The sequence below is a fragment of the Nerophis ophidion genome, linkage group LG24 (genome assembly GCF_033978795.1).
Source record: "Nerophis ophidion isolate RoL-2023_Sa linkage group LG24, RoL_Noph_v1.0, whole genome shotgun sequence".
NCBI lineage: Eukaryota > Metazoa > Chordata > Actinopteri > Syngnathiformes > Syngnathidae > Nerophis > Nerophis ophidion.
Genome location: NC_084634.1, coordinates 36,140,735 through 36,164,803, shown reverse-complemented (window position 1 = coordinate 36,164,803; position 24,069 = coordinate 36,140,735). Strand labels below are relative to the sequence as shown.

General features: G+C 41.3%; 1 protein-coding gene across 1 annotated transcript; it reads right to left on the bottom strand.

Moving 5' to 3' along the window:
* Positions 1–2,253: 2,253 nt before the first annotated feature.
* On the bottom strand, positions 2,254–24,069 carry laptm4a (lysosomal protein transmembrane 4 alpha). The gene is made up of 8 exons (XM_061886468.1): positions 23,914–24,069; positions 23,742–23,837; positions 21,891–22,011; positions 14,163–14,239; positions 8,903–9,025; positions 8,658–8,753; positions 5,725–5,823; positions 2,254–2,870 (listed from the first exon to the last, which is right to left on the bottom strand). Exons 1-8 carry the CDS (start codon positions 24,052–24,054, stop codon positions 2,796–2,798), a joined length of 828 nt encoding a protein of 275 aa, XP_061742452.1. The 5' UTR covers positions 24,055–24,069; the 3' UTR covers positions 2,254–2,795.

Here is a 24,069-nt window from a genome sequence, read left to right as displayed (position 1 = left end):
ACAATGCCTTTCTTCCACAAATTGAAATACTTAAAAAGGCAACATGGAAGGGCACTAATCACTCACAACTGAGGCATTTTTATACAAAGCACTTTTTCCCCCCACAGATGATACTGAATTGAAGATTTTAAGAAAGTAGGTTTATGAGGGGTAAGGTGTTTATTATACTTTATTCGTACAAAACATTTTTTTCTCCAATAAAGGATATTTTTATTGAAATATTTAAGAAGGCAACTTGAAAGTGCACTCACTAGCTGCTACTAGGAGTCTATGAGGGGTAAGGTATTTATTAGGGGACGGCCTTTATTTGTACAATGCCTTTCTTCCACAAATTTAAATTCTTAAGAAGGCAACATGGAAGGGTACTAGTCACTCACAACTGAGGCATTTTTATACAAAGCACTTTTTTTACCCCCACAGATGATACTTAAATTAAGATTTTAAGAAAGTATGTCTATGAGGGGTAAGGTGTTTATTATGCTTTATTTGTACAAAACATTTTTTTCTCCAATAAAGGATATTTTTATTGAAATATTTAAGAAGGCAACTTGAAAGTGCACTCACTAGCTGCTACTAGGAGTCAATGAGGGGTAAGGTATTTATTAGAGGAAGGCCTTTATTTGTACAATGCATTTCTTCCACAAATTGAAATACTTAAGAAGGCAACATGGAAGGGTACTAGTCACTCACAACTGAGGTCTTTTTATACGATGCACTTTTTTTCCCCACAAAGTGAAGATTTTAAGAAAGTAGGTCTATGAGGGGTAAGGTATTTATTATGCTTTATATATATATTTTTTTTTTTTTCTCCGAAATAAAGGATACTTTTATTGAAATATTTAAGAAGGCAACTTGTAAGTGCACTCACTAGCTGCTACTAGGAGTCTATATAGTCCAAGGCAGGGGTCACCAAAGTGGTCCTTGCGGGCACCAGGTCGCCCGCAAGGACCACATCAGTAGCCCGCTGGCCTGTTCTAAAAAATAGCTCAAATAGCAGCACTTTTTTAAAATGTTGTTTATTTACTAGCAAGCTGGTCCCGCTTTGCTCGACGTTTTTAATTCTAAGAGAGACAAAACTCAAATAGAATTGGAAAATCCAAGAAAATATTTTAAAGACTTGGTCTTCACTTGTTTAAATAAATTCATTAATTTTTTTACTTTGCTTCTTATAACTTTCAGAAAGACAATTTTAGAGAAAAAATACAACCTTAAGAATGATTTTAGGATTTTTAAACACATATACCTTTTTACCTTTTAAATTCTTTCCTCTTCTTTCCTGACAATTTAATGTTCAAGTATTTTTTTTTATTGCAAAGAATAATAAATACATTTTAATTTAATTCTTCATTTTAGCTACTGTTTTTTCAACAAAGAATATTTGTGAAATATTTCTTCAAACTTATTATGATTAATATTAAAAAATATATATATTCTGGCAAATCTTGAAAATCTGTAGAATCAAATTTAAATCTCATTTCAAAGTCTTTTGAATGTCTTTTAAATTTTTTGTTCTGGAGAATCTAGAAGAAATAATGATTTGTCTTTGTTAGAAATATAACTTGGTCCAATTTGTTATATATTCTAACAAAGTGCAGATTGGACTTTAACCTATTTAAAACATGTCATCAAAATTCTAAAATTCATCTTAATCAGGAAAAAATACTAATGATGTTCCATAAATTCTTTTAATTTTTTCAAAAAGATTAGAATTACCCAATTTTTTTCTCTTCATTTTTTCGGTTGAATTTTAAATTTTAAAGAGTCGAAATTAAAGAAATTATGTTTCAAAATTTAATTTTCATTTTTTTCGTGTTTTCTCCTCTTTTAAACCGTTCAATTAAGTGTTTTTTTCATCATTTATTCTCTAGAAAAAACCTTCCGTAAAAGGAAAAAAATGTACGACGGAATGACAGACAGAAATACCCATTTTTTATGTATATATATGGATTTATTTATTAAAGGTAAATTGAGCAAATTGGCTATTTCTGGCAATTTATTTAAGTGTGTATCAAACTGGTAGCCCTTCGCATTAATCAGTACCCAAGAAGTAGCTCTTGGTTTCAAAAAGGTTGGTGACCCCTGGTCTAAGGTATTTATTAGAGGAAGGCCTTTTTTTTGTACATTGCATTTTTGCACTGCTTTATTAAAATACTTAGAAATGAAGAACACAGTCACTCATTGCTCAGTACTTACTGTTGATTAGGAGTCCGGTGTTTAGTGGGGGTCTTGACAAAAAGGGCCAACACCGTGGAGTTTATTGAAGATCTAGATGTTGTCAAACCTTTTATTGAAGTTTATGAAATGGAACCAAAGTCATGTTAGCTGGAGTCGGGCATGCAACTTACAAATCTTCACAAGTTGATGTCGGGTTGGTGGAAAAGCAGCTTTCCTGCCCCCTCCCCCTTCCTTCTTGGTACAAGGCTGGCAGCAGAGTGTGATGTAAACATCTGGGCTGGTGATAGTGGAACGAGGGGTAGTAGGGAACCGCAGCAAAGCTCAATAAATAAGACAAAAAATATTGCTGCCCTCTGCGTCTCCTAAAGTGTCCCAATGTCAGTAATGAAGTTACGACGCAGTGGATTGTCATGATGCTGAAGGATTGTTGACTGCGTTTCTTTCCCCAAAAAAATATTTGGGGTCATTTCTTCGCTGCACGCAGGGATCCCTTCTTTGCACAAAAATATATACAGTAGGTAAAAGGCGCTTGGAGAGGAGATAAATGTGAGGGAATGTAGAAATATTCATTTGGCGGCGTGGAGGGCGTCCCACAAGTGGGGGAGGGGGGGGCCGGGTCCTTAAGAAGGCATGTAAGGCGGGGGAGGGTCTTTGGCGGGCATGTTCATGGCCATGTCATAGGTGGGCAAGGTGGACTGGACAAGACAGGAAGCAAGATTAAAAGTCAGGGTCAAAGCGTTTGTTTGGATTTTTTTGTGGGCTCGGTATGACCCCTGCTGGCGAGGTCTGCACATGACAGGTGGTGTTTATTTATTATGGTCCGGCAGGGATGTCTAAGTCATTTTCATTGAGGGCCACTTGGAAGTTATAGCTGCTTGTAGCATCTAATAATGCATGAATTTGTCTCTGGATATATATTTTTTTAAGAGATGTCCGATAATGGATTTTTTGCCGATATTCTGATGTTGTCCAAGGCTTGATTACCAATTCCGATATCAACCAATGCCGATATATACAGTTGTGGAATTAACATATTATTATGAATAATTTTGTTGTGATGCATTAAACAATGTAACAAGGTTTTCCAAAATAAATCAACTCACGTTATGGAAAAAAACGCCTCAACATGCCTCAAAACAGCAGCTTGGAATTTGGGACATGCTCTCCCTGAGAGAGCATGAGGAGGTTGAGGTGAGCGGGGGTGGGGGGTATGGAGTAGGGGGGATGTATTTTGTAGCGTCCCGGAAGAGTTACTGCTGCAACGGGCTCTGGGTATTTGTTCTGTTGTGTTTATGTTGTGTTACGGTGCGGATGTTCTCCCAAAATGTGTTTGTCATTCTTGTTTGGTGTGGGTTCACAGTGTGGTGTGGAAACCGGTACCGATAATTTCCGGTATTACATTTTAAAGCGTTTATCGGCCGATAACATTGGCAGTCCGATAATATCGGACATCTCTATTTTTTTTTTTTTTAAGTAGACTGTTGATTTTACAGTAAAAATGATCCATACATCCATTTTATACCGCTTATTCCCTTCGGGGTCGCTGGAGCCTATCTCAACTACAATCGGGCGTAAGGCGGGGTACACCCTGGACAAGTCTCCACCTCATCGCAGTAAAAATGATACATTTACAAAATGTTACTGTAAGTGTGTTTTTTTTTTTTTTTTCTTACAACATTTTACGATAAATATAAAAACAGTACCACTGTTATGTTTTTCACAGAAAAAGCTATCAGCTTAGTTGCCAGAATTTTACTATTAATTAGGGACCGCAATGTCCCTTTGGTACAATGGGACAGAGGACCCTATTGTATTTTGAAGGTTTTATTCTTTCTTTATTATTATTCCGCACCTTCGAGCTGTAATTTGACCACCTTAACATGCTTCAAAACTCACCAAATTGTACACACACATCGGTATGGCGAACCTTGCCATCTGATAAAAAAACGAAACCCCAAAAATCAAAATTGCGCTCCAGCGCCCCCTAGGTAAAAACACAGACAAAACTGCTTGTAACTTCCGTTTGGAATGTCTTAGAGACATGAAACAAAAACCTCTATGTAGGTCTGACTTAGACCTATATTTCATACACCGACTTCCTTCAGAAAATATCAACAGAAAGTTGGCAAAAAACCCTTAAATAAAAAAATTCCTAAAAAATTTAATTTTTGCTTCTTTGATCTGTAATTTGACCCCCTTAAAATGCTTCAAAACTCACCAAACTGGACACACACATCAGGACTGGGGAAAATTGCGATCTAATATAAAACCAAACCCCAAAACTCTAAATTGCGCTCTAGCGCCCCCTAGGAATAAAACACTGACAAAACTGCTCCTAGGAAGAAAACACAGACAAAACTGATTGTAACTTCCGGTAGGAATGTCGGAAAGACATGAAACAAAAATCTCTATGTAGGTCTCACTTAGACCTACATTTTAAGAATTGACATCCTTCAGCAAAAATCACCAGGAAGTTGGCAATTACCCCTTCAAAACAGAAGTTTTGTAAAAACCCGTCACCTTTTTTCAAACATTATGGGTGACAGAAAGAAGCACCGGTGTGACCCCAGGATGCGAGGGAAGGTAGGCAACGTGCAGGTAAAGACATGTCGAATGGGTAAAGGCAGGAAACACCAGCAAAAGTCGGTCCCGTCCATCGCTGCTTGCAGCTTTAATTTTATCTTGTTTTTACAATCGGTAATTAAGAGTTGGACTATATCGGAATATCGGACATCTCTAGTTTCTATCTTAACGATCTAAATAAATTATTTGGGAATGTTTGGGGGGTCAGATTGAAAAGCTCAATGGGCTGCATGCGGCCCCCGGGCCTTAATTTGGCCTCAAATGTTTACCTTTTGAACACGACTTGACTAAAATACAAGAAAAAAACACATAGCTCGGTTGGTTGAGCGGCCGTGCCAGCAACTTGAGGGTTGCAGGTTCGATTCCCGCTTCCGCCATCCTAGTCACTGCTGTTGTGTCCTTGGGCAAGACACTTTACCCACCTGCTCCCAGTGCCACCCACACTGCTTTAAATGTAACTTAGATATTGGGGGTTTCACTATGTAAAGCGCTTTGAGTCACTAGAGAAAAGCGCTATATAAATATAATTCACAATTCACTAATTCACATTTATGTTCATCAGAGGATTTAGATGCTAACTGGATGTCCAGATTCATGCAAGTACTTTTATCGGAGCTTGTTGGATGGTGGTCGGAGGAACCTTAGGCGCAAATTGGTTTGTCAACCCCAGGGCAGCTGTGGCTACACAAGTAGCTTACCACCATCAAGTGTGAATGTGGAGTGAATGAATGATTCTGTGTGCATAAAAAACGCTACATAAATGTAATCCATTGTGATTATATCAAACAATTTAGATGCGAGACGGTTTTATCCGACACCCGTATCCAGACATCACCATGGCGACACTAAATGATGCTATTCAACTTTTTACAAGTCAGTGCATCAGTATAACGACTTTAAGGCCCTTGTTTGAATTCACACTGTTCCATATTGTTACTTTCATCATTCTGAGCTGGTATTACCAACCTGGGGCTGATTCTCAAAAGAGAGGAAGACGCTGATATCCGGCTGGCCCCTGTATTTGATGTACTTGTAGCAGTTCCACACGCAGTTCATCAAGTATGCCTGCGATGACAAATGTACACAAGAGTGACTTCAATCCTGCAATTAAAACGCCTGACTGGGCGCTTTCACACACTCACAATCTTGGCTGTATGCTCGGATGCACCTGATGCCAATGTTCTGGTTCATTCAAGCAGTAGGCAAGTACACTTGGCGAGTTTCGCTGGATCGGATTTAAAATAAATGTGCTAACTCTTTATGCCTGTTATTAATGATAACCCCCACCTTTCACAATCCAAATACAAGACCAGTGAAGTTGGCACGTTGTGTAAATCGTAAATAAAAACAGAATATAATATTTTGCAGAACCTTTTCAACCTATTTTCAATTGAATAAGATGCAAAGACAAGATATTTAACGTTCGAACTGGAAAATTTTGGAGTTTCGTAAAAGCTGGCACAAGTGGCAAAAAAGACAGAGATAGTTGAGGAGTCCTCGTCAAACACTTATTTGGAACATCCCACAGGTGAACAGGCTAATTGGGAACAGGTGGGTGCCATGATTGGGTATAAAAGCAGCTTCCATGAAATGCTCAATCATTGTCAAACAAGGATGGGGCGAGAGCATATTGTCGAAAAGTTTAAGAACAACATTTCTCAATGAGCTTTGCAAGGAATTTAGAGATTTTACCATCTACGGTCCGTAGTATCATCAAAAGGTTCAGCGAATCTGGAGAAATCACTGCACGTAAGCGATGATATTACGGACCTTCAATCCCTCAAAAAGTGACATCAGTGTGTAAAGCTCAGAAAACCACTGTCAGTAAATACAGTTCGTCGCCACATCTGTAAGTGCGAGTTAAAGCTCTACTATGCAAACCCAAAGCCATTTATCAACAACACCCAGAAACGCCGCCGGCTTCGCTGGGCCCGAGCTCATCTAAGATGGACTGATGCAAAGTAGTAAAGTGTTTTGTGGTCTGACGAGTCCACATTTCAAATTGTTTTTGGAAACTGTGGACGGTCTGCCTTTCGGAACAAAGAGGAAAAGAACCATCCGGATTGTTATAGGCACAAAGTTCAAAAGCCAGCATCCGTGATGGTATGCGGGTGTATTAATACCCCTACCTTTCACAATCCAAATATAAAACCCAAAACTAGTTGTGTAAATGGTAAATAAAAAGAGAATCTAATAATTTGCAAATCCTTTTCAACCTATATTCAATTGAATAGACTGCAAAGACAAGATATTTAATGTTTGAACTGGAAAACGTTGGCGCTTGATGCCTGCAACATGTTTCAAAAAAGCTGGCACAAGTGGCAAAAAGACGGAGATAGTTGAGGAATGCTCATCAAACACTTATTTGGAACATCCCAAAGGTGAACAGGCTAATTGGGAAGAGGTAGGTGCCGTGATTGGGTATAAAAGCAGCTTCCATGAAATGCTCAATCATTCTCAAACAAGGATGGGGCGAAGGTCACCACTTTGGGAACAAATGCGTGAGCAAATTGACGAAAAGTTTAAGAACAACATTTCTCAATGAGCTTTGCGAGGAATTTAGGGATTTTACCATCTACGGTCCGTAGTATCATCAAAAGGTTCAGCGAATCTGGAGAAATCACTGCACGTAAGCGATGATATTACGGACCTTCAATCCCTCAAAAAGCGACATCAGTGTGTAAAGCTCAGAAAACCACTGTCAGTAAATACAGTTGGTCGCTACATCTGTAAGTGCGAGTTAAAGCTCTACTATGCAAACCCAAAGCCATTTATCAACAACACCCAGAAACGCTGCCGGCTTCGCTGGGCCCGAGCTCATCTAAGATGGACTGATGCAAAGTAGTAAAGTGTTCTGTGGTCTGACGAGTCCACATTTCAAATTGTTTTTTGAAACCGTGGACGTTGTGCCTTCTGGAACAAAGAAGAAAAGGACCATTCGGATTGTTATAGGCACAAAGTTCAAAAGCTAGTATCTGTGATGGTATGGAGGTTTATTAGTGCCCCCACCTTTCACAGTCCAAATATAAAACCCAAAACCAGTTGTGTAAATGGTAAATAAAAAGAGAATCTAATAATTTGCAAATCCTTTTCAACCTATATTCAATTGAATAGACTGCAAAGATAAGATATTTAACGTTTGAACTGGAAAACTTTGAAGTTTGAGGCCTGCAACATGTTTCAAAAAAGCTGGCACAGGTGGCAAAAAAGACTGAAAAGTTACAAGGAATTTAGGGATTTTACCATTCACGGTCCGCAATATCATCAAAAGGTTCAGCGAAACTGGAGAAATCACTGCATGTAAGGAATGATACTATGTACCTTCAATCCCTCAGGTGGTACTGCATCAAAAAGCGACATCAGTGTGTAAAGGATATCACCACATGGGCTCAGGAACACTGCAGAAAACCGCTGTCAGTGACTACAGTTTGTCGCTACATCTGTAAGTGCAAGTTAAAACTCTACCATGCAAAGCCAAAGCCATTTATCAACAACACCCGGAAACGCCGCCGGCTTCGCTGGGCCCGAGCTCATCTAAGATGGACTGATGCAAAGTGGAAAAAGTGTTCTGTGGTCTGACGAGTCCAAAACATGTGTTTCTCAGTTCAAACATTAAATATCTTGTTTTTGCAGTCTATTCAAGGCTTTGCAAATCATTGTATTCTGTTTTTATTTACGAACTAGACAACGTGCCAACTTCACTGGTTTTTGGTTATTTAAAAAGGCTATTGTGCCAGGAGATTTGCAGTAAGACAGTGTTGTGTTGGCACATTCCAGAAGCTGTCTATGGATCTTTTCACTAGACCAGAAATACAAAACTAGAACAATGCGTACATTGCTGGTAACAATACAATAATTTGCTACGTGTTGCCTTAAAGTAACCTAATAGTAAAATGTACCTTTAGGACAATGAGGAAGGTAAAGAGGACCACTACAAAGAAAAACAGGAACCGAGGGTCCAGAGACAACAGGTTATCCTTGTAGGGGAAATCCGGCTGAAGAGAAGAAAGAAAACAATTGTTAGAAAAACAATAAAACGCCTAACAACGATTGTCTAGGACTCCATTAAATAGAACCAATCAAGGAGTGGTTTGTCAACATGCAACCTGTGATGACAACGCCTGCAGTAACTCAGTCAACTAACCAGTTGGTCCAGGTACTCCTGTATCCTGGGCAGGTAGGTGAGAGAGCTGCAGGCCACCAGGCAGCTGAGAGCAAAGTCAAACATCTGGTAGCAAAAGAACGGGATGAGCAGGCCGCTGCGATGCTGGAAAAATCCAAACAGGAAGTATAGTGTTCTTAACCAAATATAACATTTGTATTGGGAGGCATAATGAGATACTGTCAGCCTTGTTAGACACTTAATAAACACTTTATTAGGGACACAATGTAGTCAATGGCTTTCTAGACCGGTGTTTTTCAACCACTGTGCCGCGGCACACTTGATACAGTCTGGTGTGCCGTGGGAGATGAGCTAATTTCACCTATTTGGGTTAAATTGTGTTATTCCACACCCAACAATATATTGTTGTGTTTTATTTTTATTGTAATATTTTTCTATTTTTTTCCATTTATACCCCCATTATTTACTTATTACTTTTTAAATTGACCTCAACTCTGTACACTGCTGCTGGAATTTTAATTTTCCTGAAGGAAGTTTCCTGAAGGAATGAAAGAAGTACTATCTATCTATCTAAAAAAAACAGTAAGTATAGTCTGCAAATGATGGGTTGTTGTTGGGTGTCGGTGCTGTGTAGAGCTCTCCCGTCCAAAGGCAAAACCTAGTAACTCGCTTCTAGCTGATTTTGCGAAAACAAAGGAAAACCAATCGATCTTGATGGCGTCTTACAAAGATCTACAAAGTCATCAAACGTATAGATGTTTGCTTGAGCTTTCATTTTCTTGCCGATTGAGCCGTGGATTGAATCTGCTCTCATGAACGTGTGTGCCCTTTCTCCGGATATTTTATCACAATCCCGGGTGGGCCCCATTCTGCGTTTGCACATTGGGCAAGAGCCGTGTACAGCGTCCAGTTTTTATTTGGACCTCCACAGTTATCTGCCCAAAAGAGTATGCAAGGGGAAGAATCAACGTCCTGGGCCAATCTTCCAAATATCCCCTGGTGCCATAATATCACATAATCAGGTTGACCGTCGGCCCCCATTCGTGCAAATGTCTCATTAAAGACAATAAGGCGACTGACAAAGAAGCTCCGATTGGTCCCTTGAGATACTAGGTTTTTCTGTTGTATCTACGCGGTTATGTAGTAGTTGCTAGGTCCTGCCATGCGCGTAACAGCTTACTTACGGAACAAATTACAATATCGCATACACTAATGTAAATCATATCCCTTAGGAACTCCAAAATTATTATCAGCTCAGTTTGGACCAAAATTGAGTTACTGGGTTTTGCCTTTGGATGGGAGAGTAGGGCACAGTAACCGTGTAATACTTTTCCATATCAGTAGGTGGCAGCAGGTAGCTAATTGCTTTGTAGATGTCGGAAACAGCGGGAGGCAGCATGCAGGTAAAAAGGTATGTAATGCGTAAACCCAAAATAACAAAAGGTGAGTGGCCCTAAGAAAAGGCATTGAATCTTAGGGAAGGCTATGCAGAACAAAACGAAAACTGAGCTGGCTGCAAAGTAAACAAAAACAGAATGCTGGACAACAGCAAAGACTTACTCTGCATCCACAAAGTACATCCGAACATGACATGACAATCAACAATGTCCCCACAAAGGATAAAAACAACCAACATATTCTTGATTGCTAACACAAAGTAGATGCGGGAAATATCGCTCAAAGGAAAACATGAAACTGCTACAGGAAATGACTAAGAAAGAGAAAAAGCCTAACTAAAAAAGTACACACAGGAAAACCGCAAAAAAGTCCAAATAAGTCAGGGCGTGATGTGGTGACAGTACACCTACTTTGAGACAAGAGCTATAGTGATGCATGCTTGGTTATGCTTTAAAGTCATATCCAACGACTGTCACAACGACTTTTTACTGTCAACTGAGTTTCGTTTTTTAATGATGTCCGTTGGTGGTGTGCCTCCGCATTTTTTCAACGCAAAAAAATGTGCCTCGGCTCAAAAAAGGTTGAAAAACACCGGTTTAGACAACCCCAACAATGCTCAGTTTGGTTTCAAAAAAGGACAGCTGTAATGTAGAAATGCACTGAAGTGTTTCTAATATTTTGTCCTTCAAAGAGAACTGCAATTTCACGACAAATATAATTGTCTGCGACATTTTACTGCCGACAAACTATTCATGTTCAGTCATACAGGACTGTCTCAGAAAATTAGGATATTGTGATAAAGTCCTTTATTTTCTGTAATGCAACTAAAAACATGAAAATGTCATACATTCTGGATTCATTACACATCAACTGAAATATTGCAATCCTTTTATTATTTTAAAGGCCTACTGAAATGAGATTTTCTTATTTAAACGGGGATAGCAGGTCCATTCTATGTGTCATACTTGATCATTTCGCGATATTGCCATATTTTTGCTGAAAGGATTTAGTAGAGAACATCCACGATAAAATTCGCAAGTTTTGGTCGCTAATAAAAAAGCCTTGCCTGTACCGGAAGTAGCAGACGATGACGTCACCGGTGTGAGGGCTCCTCACATCCTCACATTGTTTATAATGGGAGCCTCCAGCAGCAAGAGCTATTCGGACCGAGAAAACGACAATTCCCCCATTAATTTGAGCGAGGATGAAAGATTCGTGGATGAGGAAGGCAAGAGTGAAGGACCAGAAAAAAGAAAAAAAAAAGGCGACTGCATTGGGAGCGATTCAGATGTTTTTAGACACATTTACTAGGATAATTCTGGGAAATCCCTTATCTTTCTATTGTGTTGCTAGTGTTTTAGTAAGTCAAATAGTACCTGATAGTCGGAGGGGTGAGGATATGGATAGCAAAGGACTAGAAAAAAAAATCCATCCATCCATCCATCTTCTTCCGCTTATCCGAGGTCGGGTCGCGGGGGCAGCAGCCTAAGCAGGGAAGCCCAGACTTCCCTCTCCCCAGTCACTCCGTCTAGCTCTTCCCGGGGGATCCCGAGGCGTTCCCAGGCCAGCCGGGAGACATAGTCTTCCCAACGTGTCCTGAGTCTTCCCCGTGGCCTCCTACCGGTTGGACGTGCCTTAAACACCTCCCTCGGGAGGCGTTCGGGTGGCATCCTGACCAGATGCCCGAACCACCTCATCTGGCTCCTCTCGATGTGAAGGAGCAGCGGCTTTACTTTGAGTCCCTCCCGGATGGCAGAGCTTCTCACCCTATCTCTAAGGGAGAGCCCCGCCACACGGCGGAGGAAACTCATTTGGGCCGCTTGTACCCGTGATCTTATCCTTTCGGTCACGACCCAAAGCTCATGACCATAGGTGAGGATGGGAACGTAGATCGACCGGTAAATTGAGAGCTTTGCCTTCCGGCTCAACTGCTTCTTCACCACAACAGATCGGTACAATGTCCGTATTACTGAAGACGCCGCACCGATCCGCCTGTCGATCTCACGATCCACTCTTCCCTCACTCGTGAACAAGACTCCTAGGTACTTGAACTCCTCCACTTGGGGCAGGGTCTCCTCCCCAACCCGGAGATGGCACTCCACCCTTTTCCGGGAGAGAACCATGGATTCGGATTTGGAGAAAAAATAATAATAATAATAAAAAAAAAAAGGGCGATTGCATTGGGAGCGACTCAGATGTTTTTAGACACATTTACTGTATTTTTCGGACTATAAGTCGCAGTCTTCTCCACAGTCCAGCGGGGGGGTGAGACCCGGCCAAACCAAATAAAAAACACAATTTTTGTTTTTATAGTTTGGCCAAGTCTCACCCCCGCCCAAACTACAAAAAAAAAAAAAAAACGCGACTTATAGTCCGAAAAATACGGTACTAGGATAATTCTGGGAAATCCCTTAACTTTCTATTGTGTTGCTAGTGTTTCAGTGAGTTAAATAGTACCTGATAGTCGGAGGGGTGTGTCTACGGGTGTGTTGACGCCAGTGTCTCTGAGGGGAAGTCACGGCAGCTGCATGGACGGCGCAAGCTCCGCAGATCTCCGGTAAGAGGCGACTTTTTACCACAATTTTCTCACCGAAACCTGCCGGTTGACATGTGGTCGGGAACCATGTTCGCTTGACCGCTCTGATCCATGGTAAAGCTTCACCTCCGGGAATTTCAAACAAGGAAACACCGTGGCTTTGATTGATTGATTGATACTTTTATTAGTAGATTGCACAGTACAGTACATATTCCGTACAATTGACCACTAAATGGTAACACCCGAATAAGTTTTTCAACGTGTTTAAGTCGGGGTCCACGTTAATCAATTCATGGTACAAATATATACAATCAACATAATACAGTCATCACACATGTTAATCATCATAGTATGTACAGTGAATTATTTACATTATTTACAATCCGGGGGGTGGGATGAGGAGCTTTGGTTGATATCAGAACTTCAGTCATCAACAATTGCATCAACAGAGAAATGTGGACATTGAAACAGTGTAGGTCTTATTTAGTAGGATATGTACAGCCAGCAGAGAACATAGTGAGTTCACATAGCATAAGAACAAGTATATACATTAGAAGTACATTTGAGTTGTTTATAATCCGGGGAGATGGGATGTGAATGGAGGAGGGTATTAGTAAAGTGTTGAAGTTGCCCGGAGGTGTTGTTTTAGAGCAGTTTTGAAGGAATATAGAGATGCACTTACTTTTACACCTGTTGGGAGTGCATTCCACATTGATGTGGCATAGAAAGAGAATGAGTTAAGACCTTTGTTAGATCGAAATCTGGGTTTAACGTGGTTTGTGGAGCTCCCCCTGGTGTTGTGGTTATGGCGGTCATTTTACGTTAAGGAAGTCATTTGACATGTACTTCGGTATCAAGGAGGTGTAGCGGATTTTATAAAGGCTAAAGCTTCCCACCACCATCTTTCTACTTTGACTTCTCCATTATTAATTGAACAAATTCCAACAGATTCAGCAACACAGATGTGGAAAAATACTGTGTAATTGTGCGATGAAAAGAGACGACTTTTAGCCGCAAGTGGTGCCGCGCTAATATGTCCCCTCCAACTCGAGACGTCACGCGTCATTATTCCGCGACGTTTTCAACAGGAAACGCCGCGGGAAATTTAAAATTGCAATTCAGTCAACTAAAAAGGCCGTATTGGCATGTGTTGCGATGTTAATATTTCATCATTGATATATAAACTATCAGACTGCGTGGTCGGGAGTAGTGGCTTTCTGTAGGCCTTTTAAAAAAAAACACGGGTGGGCGGTAATATAAAGCACATCTCCAACCTGTCACGCGTGATAAATATACCAGGAAAACCACAGTTCTGGCTACAGAATTTTGTGCTTGTTTGCTACTTACGGTAATGGCTCCATACAGCAAGACGGCGCTCACGGTCACCATCAGCAGAGATATGGCCAATCCAGCACCGGCGTTCCCTGGTGGGGATACAAGTACAACAAACATAAAAATAAAGATTAAATAAAATACTGAACGCATGCATTCTGGTAATGGTTTAGTTTACATTACAACGTAAACCCTGATGCGGATCATTCCTGTGTGAAACAGCGTACGTACTCAGGCTAGTTGCCAACTAGCGATTTTTGGATTAGTTGATGCCAGCTAGCGATTAGCACACTGGATGCCAGCTAGCAATTAGTGCATAGTGTGCTCGTTGGCAGACAGTAGATAGAGATAGATAGATAGATAGATAGTACTTTATTTATTCCGTCAGGAGAGTTCCTTCAGGAAAATTACAATTTTCAGCACAATCCCATTCAAGATCAGACAAACATTACAGGGAGACAGAACAGGATCGCTGACGGGTCTGCCGGCTTCCAGCGCCCCTTACAAAAAAGATGACATACAGGTAAACAAGGGGGGTGAGAAAAAAATAGAAGATTAAAATACAATTAAAAAATCGGTCTTAGCCTAGGCCCTGGAGTGGGGGTGCAGACTGAGGCCAAGGGGGAAAAAAAACAAAAAAAAACAACAACTCATAGCCATAGTACACATCCCTCTTCCATGTGTGTAAGAGGGAATCAGAACGCTTCTTGCCACCGAGCTATTATGGGCACTCCTGCTATTATTTCAATATCTTAGAATTGCACAATATCAAGGTACCTTTAGGACCAATTTAATATCCATCCATTCATTTTCTACCGCTTGTCCCGTTCGGGGTTTCGGAGGGTGCTGGAGCCTATCTAGCATTAAAAGATTACAGTTGGTACAAAATGCGGCTGCTAGACTTTTGACAAGAACAAGAAAGTTTGATCACATTACGCCTGTACTGGCTCACCTGCACTGGCTTCCTGTGCACTTAAGATGTGACTTTAAGGTTTTACTACTTACGTATAAAATACTACACGGTCTAGCTCCAGCCTATCTTGCCGATTGTATTGTACCATATGTCCCGGCAAGAAATCTGTGTTCAAAAGACTACGGCTTATTAGTGATTCCTAGAGCCCAAAAAAAGTCTGCAGGCTATAGAGCGTTTTCCGTTCGGGCTCCAGTACTCTGGAATGCCCTCCCGGTAACAGTTCGAGATGCTACCTCAGTAGAAGCATTTAAGTCTCACCTTAAAACTCTTCTGTATACTCTAGCCTTTAAATAGACCTCCTTTTTAGACCAGTTGATCTGCCGTTTCTTTTCTTTCTCCTATGTCCCCCCCTCCCTTGTGGAGGGGGTCCGGTCCGATGACCATGGATGAAGTACTGGCTGTCCAGAGTCGAGACCCAGGATGGACTGCTCGCCTGTATTGATTGGGGACATCTCTACGCTGCTGATCCGCCTCCGCTTGGGATGGTTTCCTGTGGACGGGACTCTCGCTGCTGTCTTGGATCCGCTTTGAACTGAACTCTCGCGGCTGTGTTGGAGCCACTATGGATTGAACTTTCACAGCATCATGTTAGACCCGCTCGACATCCATTGCTTTCGGTCCCCTAGGGAGGGGGGGGGGTTGCCCACATCTGAGGTCCTCTCCAAGGTTTCTCATAGTCATCATTGTCACTGGCGTCCCACTGGATGTGAATTCTCCCTGCCCACTGGGTGTGAGTTTTCCTTGCCCTTTTGTGGGTTCTTCCGAGGATGTTGTAGTCGTAATGATTTGTGCAGTCCTTTGCGACATTTGTGATTTGGGGCTATATAAATAAACATTGATTGATTGATTGATTGATATCTAAGTTGCATTCAGGCAGAAGGCAGTGTACACCCTGGACAAGTCGCCACTTCATCACAGGGCACACTTGCCAACCTTGAGAACTCCAATTTCAGGAGGTGGGGTTGGGGACGTGGTCGTGGGTGGGGCGTGGTTGGGGTCAAGATGTGGTTGGGGGCGTGGTTAAGAGGGGAAGAGTATATCTACAGCTGTTTTATGCGCAGTTGTTCACTGCACTCTCTAAAAGCTGTATATGTTATTGTCACATATGCATGATTGATTGATTAATTAATTAATTGAAACTTTTATTAGTAGATTGCACAGTACAGTACATATTCCGTACAATTGACCACTAAATGGTAACAGCGGAGTAAGTTTTTCAACTTGTTTTAAGTCGGGATCCACGTTAATCAATTCATGGTACAAATATATACTATCAGCATAATACAGTCATCACACAAGTTAATCATCAGAGCACATACATTGAATTATTTACATTATTTGATATGGTTGATATCAGTACTTCAGTCATCAACAATTGCATCAACAGAGAAATGGACATTGAAACAGTGTAGGTCTTACTTAGAAGGATATGTACAGCCTGCAGAGAACATAGTGAGTTCAGATAGCATAAGAACAAGTATATACATTAAAAAGTACATTCAATTATTTACATTAGGTTATTTACAATCCGGGGAGATGGGATGTGAATGGAGGAGGGTATTAGTAAAGGGTTGAAGTTGCCTGGAGGTGTTGTGGTGCGTGTACAGTAGATGGCAGTATTGTCCTGTTTAAGAGTGTCACAACATTGCTGTTTACGGCAGACAAACTGCTTTACGGTAGACCAGGGGTGGGGAACCTATGGCTCTAGAGCCAGGTGTGGCTCTTTTGATGACTGCATCTGGCTCTCAGATAAATCTGAGCTGACATTGCTTAACAGGATAAGTAATGAATAATCCCACTTGTAATCACAGTGTTAAAAATAACGTTCAAAATATAAAACATTCTCATGCTTTTTTATGTTCAAGAAGTTGCATTAATGTGAAGTGAAATATATTTATATAGCGCTTTTCTCTAGTGACTCAAAGCGCTTTACATAGTGAAACCCGATATCTAAGTTACATTTAAACCAGTGCGGGTGGCACTGGGAGCAGGTGGGTAAAGTGTCTTGCCCAAGGACACAACGGCAGTGACTAGGATGGCGGAAGCGGGAATCGAACCTGCAACCCTCAAGTTGCTGGCACGGCCGCTCTACCAACCGAGCTACACAGCGACAGGTGCGTAGACGGCCCACCTGGGCCTTTTTATCTAATCACCTGTCGCTCTGTTATAAGCAGCAGCCAGGAGTAGAGACAGGGTTGGGGCTGGAGCCAGAGTAAGAGTGTAATGGTAAGAAGTAATATATTTATTATTGGTTAGTGTGGGGCTAGCCCTCCGGGGGGTTCTTCAGACCACTAAGGGCCTATTTTAGGGCTACAATATTGTTTTATTTTATTTTTCTCTCAGTTGCTTTCCAGCAATTGTCTTTTTCCTCTTTCGTCCTCAGTCGCGCTCTGGCTCCAGCCCCAACCCTGTCTCTCCTCCTGGCTGCTGCTTATAACAGAGCGACAGGTGATTAGATAAAAAGGCCCAGGTGGGCCATTTACGCACCTGTCGCTGATTTCGAGGCCGGTCCTGGCAACATTCTGCTTTGCTGCAGGCCACGCCCCCTCCACAGTTAGCTTCAGAATAACAATGTTATTACAAAGAATAAGAGACCTATTATACGCTGGAAATGTTGGTCTTACTTAAACATGCACACATTTAGTTGTGTTCAGTGTTAAAAAAAATATTATATGGCTCTTAGGGAAATACATTTTAAAATATTTTGCTTCTTGGCTCTCTCAGTCAAAAAGGTTCCCGACCCCTGCGGTCGACGAAAACGTGACTGCTGTTGTTGTGTGTTGTTACCGCGCTGGGAGGACGGTAATGAAACTGCCTGACAATAAACCCACATAAGAAACCAAGAACTCGCCCTCGATCATTCTACGCTGTTTATATTGTGGGAAAGCGGACGTGAAAACAGGCTGTCCTCACTCAGGTCCGCATGGAGCTGGAGCGGGCGTGGCCTCCAGCTCTGCCTGAATTTCGGGAGAAAATTTGTCCCGGGAGGTTTTTGGGAGAGGCGCTGAATTTCGTGAGTCTCCCGGAAAATCCGGGAGGGTTGGCAAGTATGTCACAGGGCCAACACAGATAGACAGACAACATTCACACACTAGGGCCAATTCAGTGTTGCCAATCTTTGTAAGTGGGAGGAAGCCGGAGTACCCGTAGGGAACCCACAGAGTCACGGGGAGAACATGCAAACTCCACACAGAAAGATCCCCAGCACAGGATAGAAACCCAGGACTTTCGTTTTGTGAGGCAGAGGCACTAACCCCTCTACCACTGTGCTGCCACCAGTTTAAAGGGGAACATTATCAGCAGACCTATGTAAGCGTCAATATATACCTTGATGTTGCAGAAAAAAGACCATGTATTTTTTTAACCGATTTCCGAACTCTAATTGGGTGAATTTTGGCGAATTAAACGCCTTTCTGTTTATCGCTCTGGAGGGGATGACGTCAGAATGTGACGTCGCCGAGGTAATACACCCGCCATTTTCATTTTCAACCCATTGTAAACATTGGGTCTCAGCTCTGTTATTTTCAATTTTTTCGACTATTTTTTGGAACCTTGGAGACATCATGCCTCGTCGGTGTGTTGTAGGAGGGTGTAACAACACTAACAGGGAGGGATTCAAGTTGCACCAATGGCAAGAAATCTGCCGCCAGACCCCCATTGAATGTACCAGAGTGTCTCCACATTTGACCGGCGATGCTAAGACAGACATGGCACAGAGATGTATGGATAACCTGAAGATGCATTTGCAACGATTAAGTCAACTAAATCACAAAGGTGAGTTTTGTTGATGTTGTTGACTTATGTGCTAATCAGACATATTTGGTCGCAGCATGACTGCCAGCTAATCGATGCTAACATGCTACGCTAATCGATGCTAACATGCTATTTACGCTAGCTGTATGTACATTTGAAACTAGATACCCACATTTAATGCGAAACAAACACTTACCAATCGACGGATTTAAGTTGCTCCAGTGTCACAAGATGCGAAAGTCCTGATCGTTTGGTCCGCACATTTTACAGGCGATGCTAATAAGGCAGCCATGCTATGGGCCACTTCATTAGGTACACCCATGCTATGGCCGAATAGCGTCAATAGCTATTCGCTCAATATCTTCAATTTCTTCTTCAATTTCGTTTTCGCTATCTGCCTCCATACTCCGACCATCTGTTTCAATACATGCTGTTGAATCGCTTAAACCGCTGAAATCCGAGTCTAAATCCGAGCTAATGTCGCTATATCTTGCTGTGGTAACCACCATGTTGTTTGTATTGGCAGCCCTGTATGACGTCACAGGGAAATGGACAGTCACATCACAAATAGCGAAAATCAAGAACTTTAAAGCTTTTTTTAGGGATATTCCGGGAGGTGTAACATTTTGAAAAAAACTTCAAAAAATAAAACAAGCCACTGGGAACTGATTTTTATTGTTTTTAACCCTTTTGAAAATGTGATAATGTTCCCCTTTAATATAAAACAATTGATTTTTTACAAGAAGGGGTTCGCCGCTCCATCGCTCAATCATTTTGGGGGTCCTTGGTGTGGACAACGTTAAAGACCCCTGGTCTAGAGAGAGGATAATAGAACAATAACTGTTGGTGTGTCAGTTAGCATTGTCGCAGCCAAAAGTACACAACAAGTACGAGGGCGGATTAAGCCATACATTGGTGGTGTCGACACCAGGAGTAGTATTAGTATTCCTTAGACTTAGACTTGGGCTATATATATACATACATTGATTGATTGATATTATATGATTGATATTACTTTTCATCTTCTCAAAAACCGTTTTATGTTGTATTTATTATGTGTGCAAATTCGGCGAATAAGCCCCTGGAAACATGAGGACGTAAAAGACACGTAAGCGGCAAGATTTGGGTTTTGCAGATCGATATTTTTTTACGGTCACAAAATAGTTATTTGTTGTTAAAGTATAACGTTTAAAGTAAATAAAAGCCATTTGTAGTTTAGCTTTTTCGCAATGTTGATTTTATTACACGTTGTACGCATTCAAAGGGAATAAGGAAATATAATAATGATATTAATTGATATTGTTACACCGCCAGCCTGTGTTTCTGTCAGATTACAGTCGTGATCAAAAATGGAATCATGCAATGATTCAGAATTGTCTTTTTGTGAACATTGGTATGGTCTTAAAGTGCTTGGTATCAACACAACACCCACATTTGTAGTATCACCCCCAACCAAAGTATCTACACAACTAACAAATAAGTTATTACACTTTAAAAGAAGTGTAGATGGATTTGGGTCACAGCAGAAAGTAAGCAGTGAATCAGAAAGCAGATTAATAATAGTTCTGAGAAAATAATTCAAACAGAAATGAAACAATATGTTACATATTAGCCTGTTCAACCTGTTTTGAATTGCTTGCATTATCATTTTTATGTCAAATAATTAGGGGTGTAACGGTACACAAACATTTCGGGTCGGTACGTACCTCGGTTTAGAGGTCACGGTTCGGTTCATTTTCGGTACAGTAAGAAAACAAAAAAATATAAATTTTTTGGTTATTTATTTACCAAATTTGTAAACAATGGCATAACATACATATACACACAAAGTCCATTGCCAAGGTTAATGTGGTCGACATATATAAAAGAAAAACTAAATAAGATAAGGCGCAGAATGGTTTCTTAACAAAACCTTTCTACATTTAATGTGCTTTTTTTGATTGATTGATTGATTGAGACTTTTATTAGTAGATTGCTCAGTACAGTACATAATCCGTACAATTGACCACTAACACCAATACGTTTTTCAACTTGTTTAAGTCGGGGTCCACGTTAATTAACATTAAACTGCCTCCAGTTGTTGCTCAGATAAAATAAAATGACAAAACTTTTGTTCTACATAAAAAAAGTGCAACATTAAACAGTTTCAAGTCAATTCAGCCTCAGATTAACTTTTCCTTTCCCCCCCAGCCTGGGAAACTTGGCAGTAAGAGGATATATGGGCTCATTGTTCTTCCACCATAGAAGTGGGTCAAAATCTAGTTTTAATGCAATCCCGAACGGGACGAGCGGTAGAAAATGGATGGATGGGTGTATGGTCTAAATTGTGCTGCTATAAAAATATGTGTTATTGCTTTAGCCCTGCCTGGCTAGCCGAGGAGAGGCTGCTTGAATGCGGTGTTTGCACCACGCTCCTCTTTCTCTTCCTTAATGAGTCAAATGCAGAGAATAATTTCGCCACACCAAGTGTGTGTGTGTGACAATCATTGGTACTTTAACTTTAAAGCGAGGTTGATTTGGGCGTGGTGCCGCTTCAAAGGGGTTAGCATGTTTGACGTGTTGGCAGAAGCATACCCTACTGTTGCTGAACAATGTCTGCAAACCTCCGTCCTCCATTGTTGTATCGCAGTGCAAAGCCGAAGTGTTCCCAAAGGGGAGATCTTAACGAGGCAGGAGGGTCTTCCAGCTATGGCTTTTGCATGTTGTCCTAGCCCGGTCGCTGCTAGCCTGCCATGTGTTGTGCCTCGCTCTGCATTGTTTACACAACGTCCGGTGCGCTACCTAATATGTCCGTGCGGAAACTCGTTCGGTACACCTTTGAACCGAACCGAAAGCCCCGTACCGAAACGGTTCAGTACAAATACACGTACCGTCACACCCCTACAGACAATATATTGTGATATATATTGTTATCGCAAGAAGCTTCCATGAATACGTCGCCATATAGATTTGAGGACATATTGCTCATCCCCAATGTACCTCATAATTAATATCTACACTGACTTATCTAAACCTACCTGACATCCGATCAGATGTTAGGTAATGGTCAATGACTGCATACTGCAAGTTGACGGAGGGAACACTCCCTGGATGGGTCGCAGCAACAGTTAGCAGAATTCCCATCAGGAGGTTGACAACCTGAGGAGAATGAAAAACATCAAAAAGTTTGTAAACAATCATTTGCTTTTAAAGACTTATTTTTTACCCCCAAGTCTGTAATATCTTGAAGCAATAACATACCCAAATTTTCCTAATACACCGGTATTTGTATATGCACCTTAGGAGAAGCTGCTCCAATTCCGTTGTTCTTTGAACCTGTTCATTGCAATAATGACAATAAAACTCTATTCTATTCTATTCTATTCTATTTCATGAATATATTTCCTTGTAGACCTCTTTTGGATGAAATGTGCATTATTGATGAGAGTTCCATAATTTTTGAATGTCTGTGAGGCAGTGAATGTGTCCTGGCTGCTAAATGGATGAACGTGAGGAAGGTAAGTAAAATGAGCTGGTATGTGTGAGTGCCGTGAGAGAGACGTTTCGTCATCAAGAGGAACCTGAATGACATTCACGGATCATAGAAAACGTTTACAGATCCCTACAGCATATTACTGTAAATGTAAAAAAAAACATACACATTTTTTGCTTTAAAATTCTGGCGCACGGTCAGAGCTGTAGCATTTTTGCCTGAATTTGAGCAAGGAAAAACCCTGAAAAGTCTGCGCTATTTTGCTGCTTGACGAACCCGCAACAGAACGGCGTTGTGATTGCCAAACTGCGGCGCCGTTCAACTGCCATTTCGCATCCTGTGCACAAAAATAATCATTCTAAATCGTTACATAATTTTCTAATAGAAATATAAGGTTTTTTTTGCCATAAAAATGTTATTTTAAAAATACGTTTTTATGCCATCGCCATGCTCCCAGAATGAAATTTTCTAACCAGTAACCTGATATGAAAGAATTTCATTATAATTATTATTAGAGGTGTCCGATAATATCGGACTGCCGATATCATCAGCCGATAAATGCTTAAAAATGTAATATCGGAAATTATCGGTATCGGTTTCAAAAAGTAAAATTTACAACTTTTTAAAGCGCCTCTGTACGGAGTGGTACACGCACGTAGGGAGAATTACAGAACGCCAATAAACCTTAAAGGCACTGCCGTTGCATGCCGGCCCAGTCACATAATATCTACGGCTTTTCACACACACAAGTGAATGCAAGTCATACTTGGTCAACAGCCATACAGGTCACACTGAGGGTGGCCGTATAAACAACTTTAACACTGTTACAAACATGCGCCACATTGTGAACCCACACCAAACAAGAATGACAAACACAATTCGGGAGAACATCCACACCGAAACACAACATGACAAATACTCAGAACACCTTGCAGCACTACCCCTCCACCTCAACCCCGCCCCCATAACCCTCATCATGCTCTTCCCAAATTCCAAGCTGCTGTTTTGAGGCATGTTAAAAAAAAATAATGCACTTTGTGACTTCAATAATAATAATAATTTTTTCCATAACTTGAGTTGATTTATTTTGGAAAACCATGCTACAGCTAAACGAAGTGGCTGGGGAGAGGGAAGTCTGGGCTTCCCTGCTTAGGCTGCTGCCCCCGCGACCCGACCTCGGATAAGCGGAAGAAGATGGATGGATGGATATTTCTGGTGAGCTGACTAGCTGTGATGCTAACGTTAGCTCACATGCTAAAACGAACGACCGCGGCAGACGCGACGTTCAGTGACTGTTTACTTGCTTATCCTTTAAGAAATAACACAGTCAAGTGGAAGTTGTTTCGTTTTTTTTGGTGACAGCCGAACATAAAATACGCGACACCACAATACGTACCATGTACCATGTTCCGAGGATTATAGTCCCCGTCCGGACGTGGCAACACCCGCAGCATTTGGTGCTGTACAGTTTGCACCGCCCCACCATAAAATCCTGCATGCCCTCCACAAAAAAAGAGTGAGAAATGTTGTTTGGAAAAAAAAAAAATCAAACCCTGCGTGAGAAACACCTTCCTGCCGCCCCCGCACTCCACGTCTCGTAAACACCAGGAGATGTGACGTAATGTGCGCAGGCTTTGCGGCCAGCGTTGCCAACTCCTCAGTAAGGAGCGCAGCGATTGGCTGTCCCAAGGGTGGCTATATGACGTCATTGGTACATTTGCATA

Excerpts from the sequence above, each read along its gene's own strand:
- laptm4a (XM_061886468.1), bottom strand. The coding sequence starts at position 24,054 with ATGACGTCATATAGCCACCCTTGGGACAGCCAATCGCTGCGCTCCTTA. Across the intron at positions 9,026-14,162 it reads TGCTGTATGGAGCCATTACC|CATCGCAGCGGCCTGCTCAT; the intron begins GTAAGTAGCAAA and ends GGATTTTTCCAG. Across the intron at positions 8,754-8,902 it reads AGGAGTACCTGGACCAACTG|CCGGATTTCCCCTACAAGGA; the intron begins GTTAGTTGACTG and ends TCTTCTCTTCAG.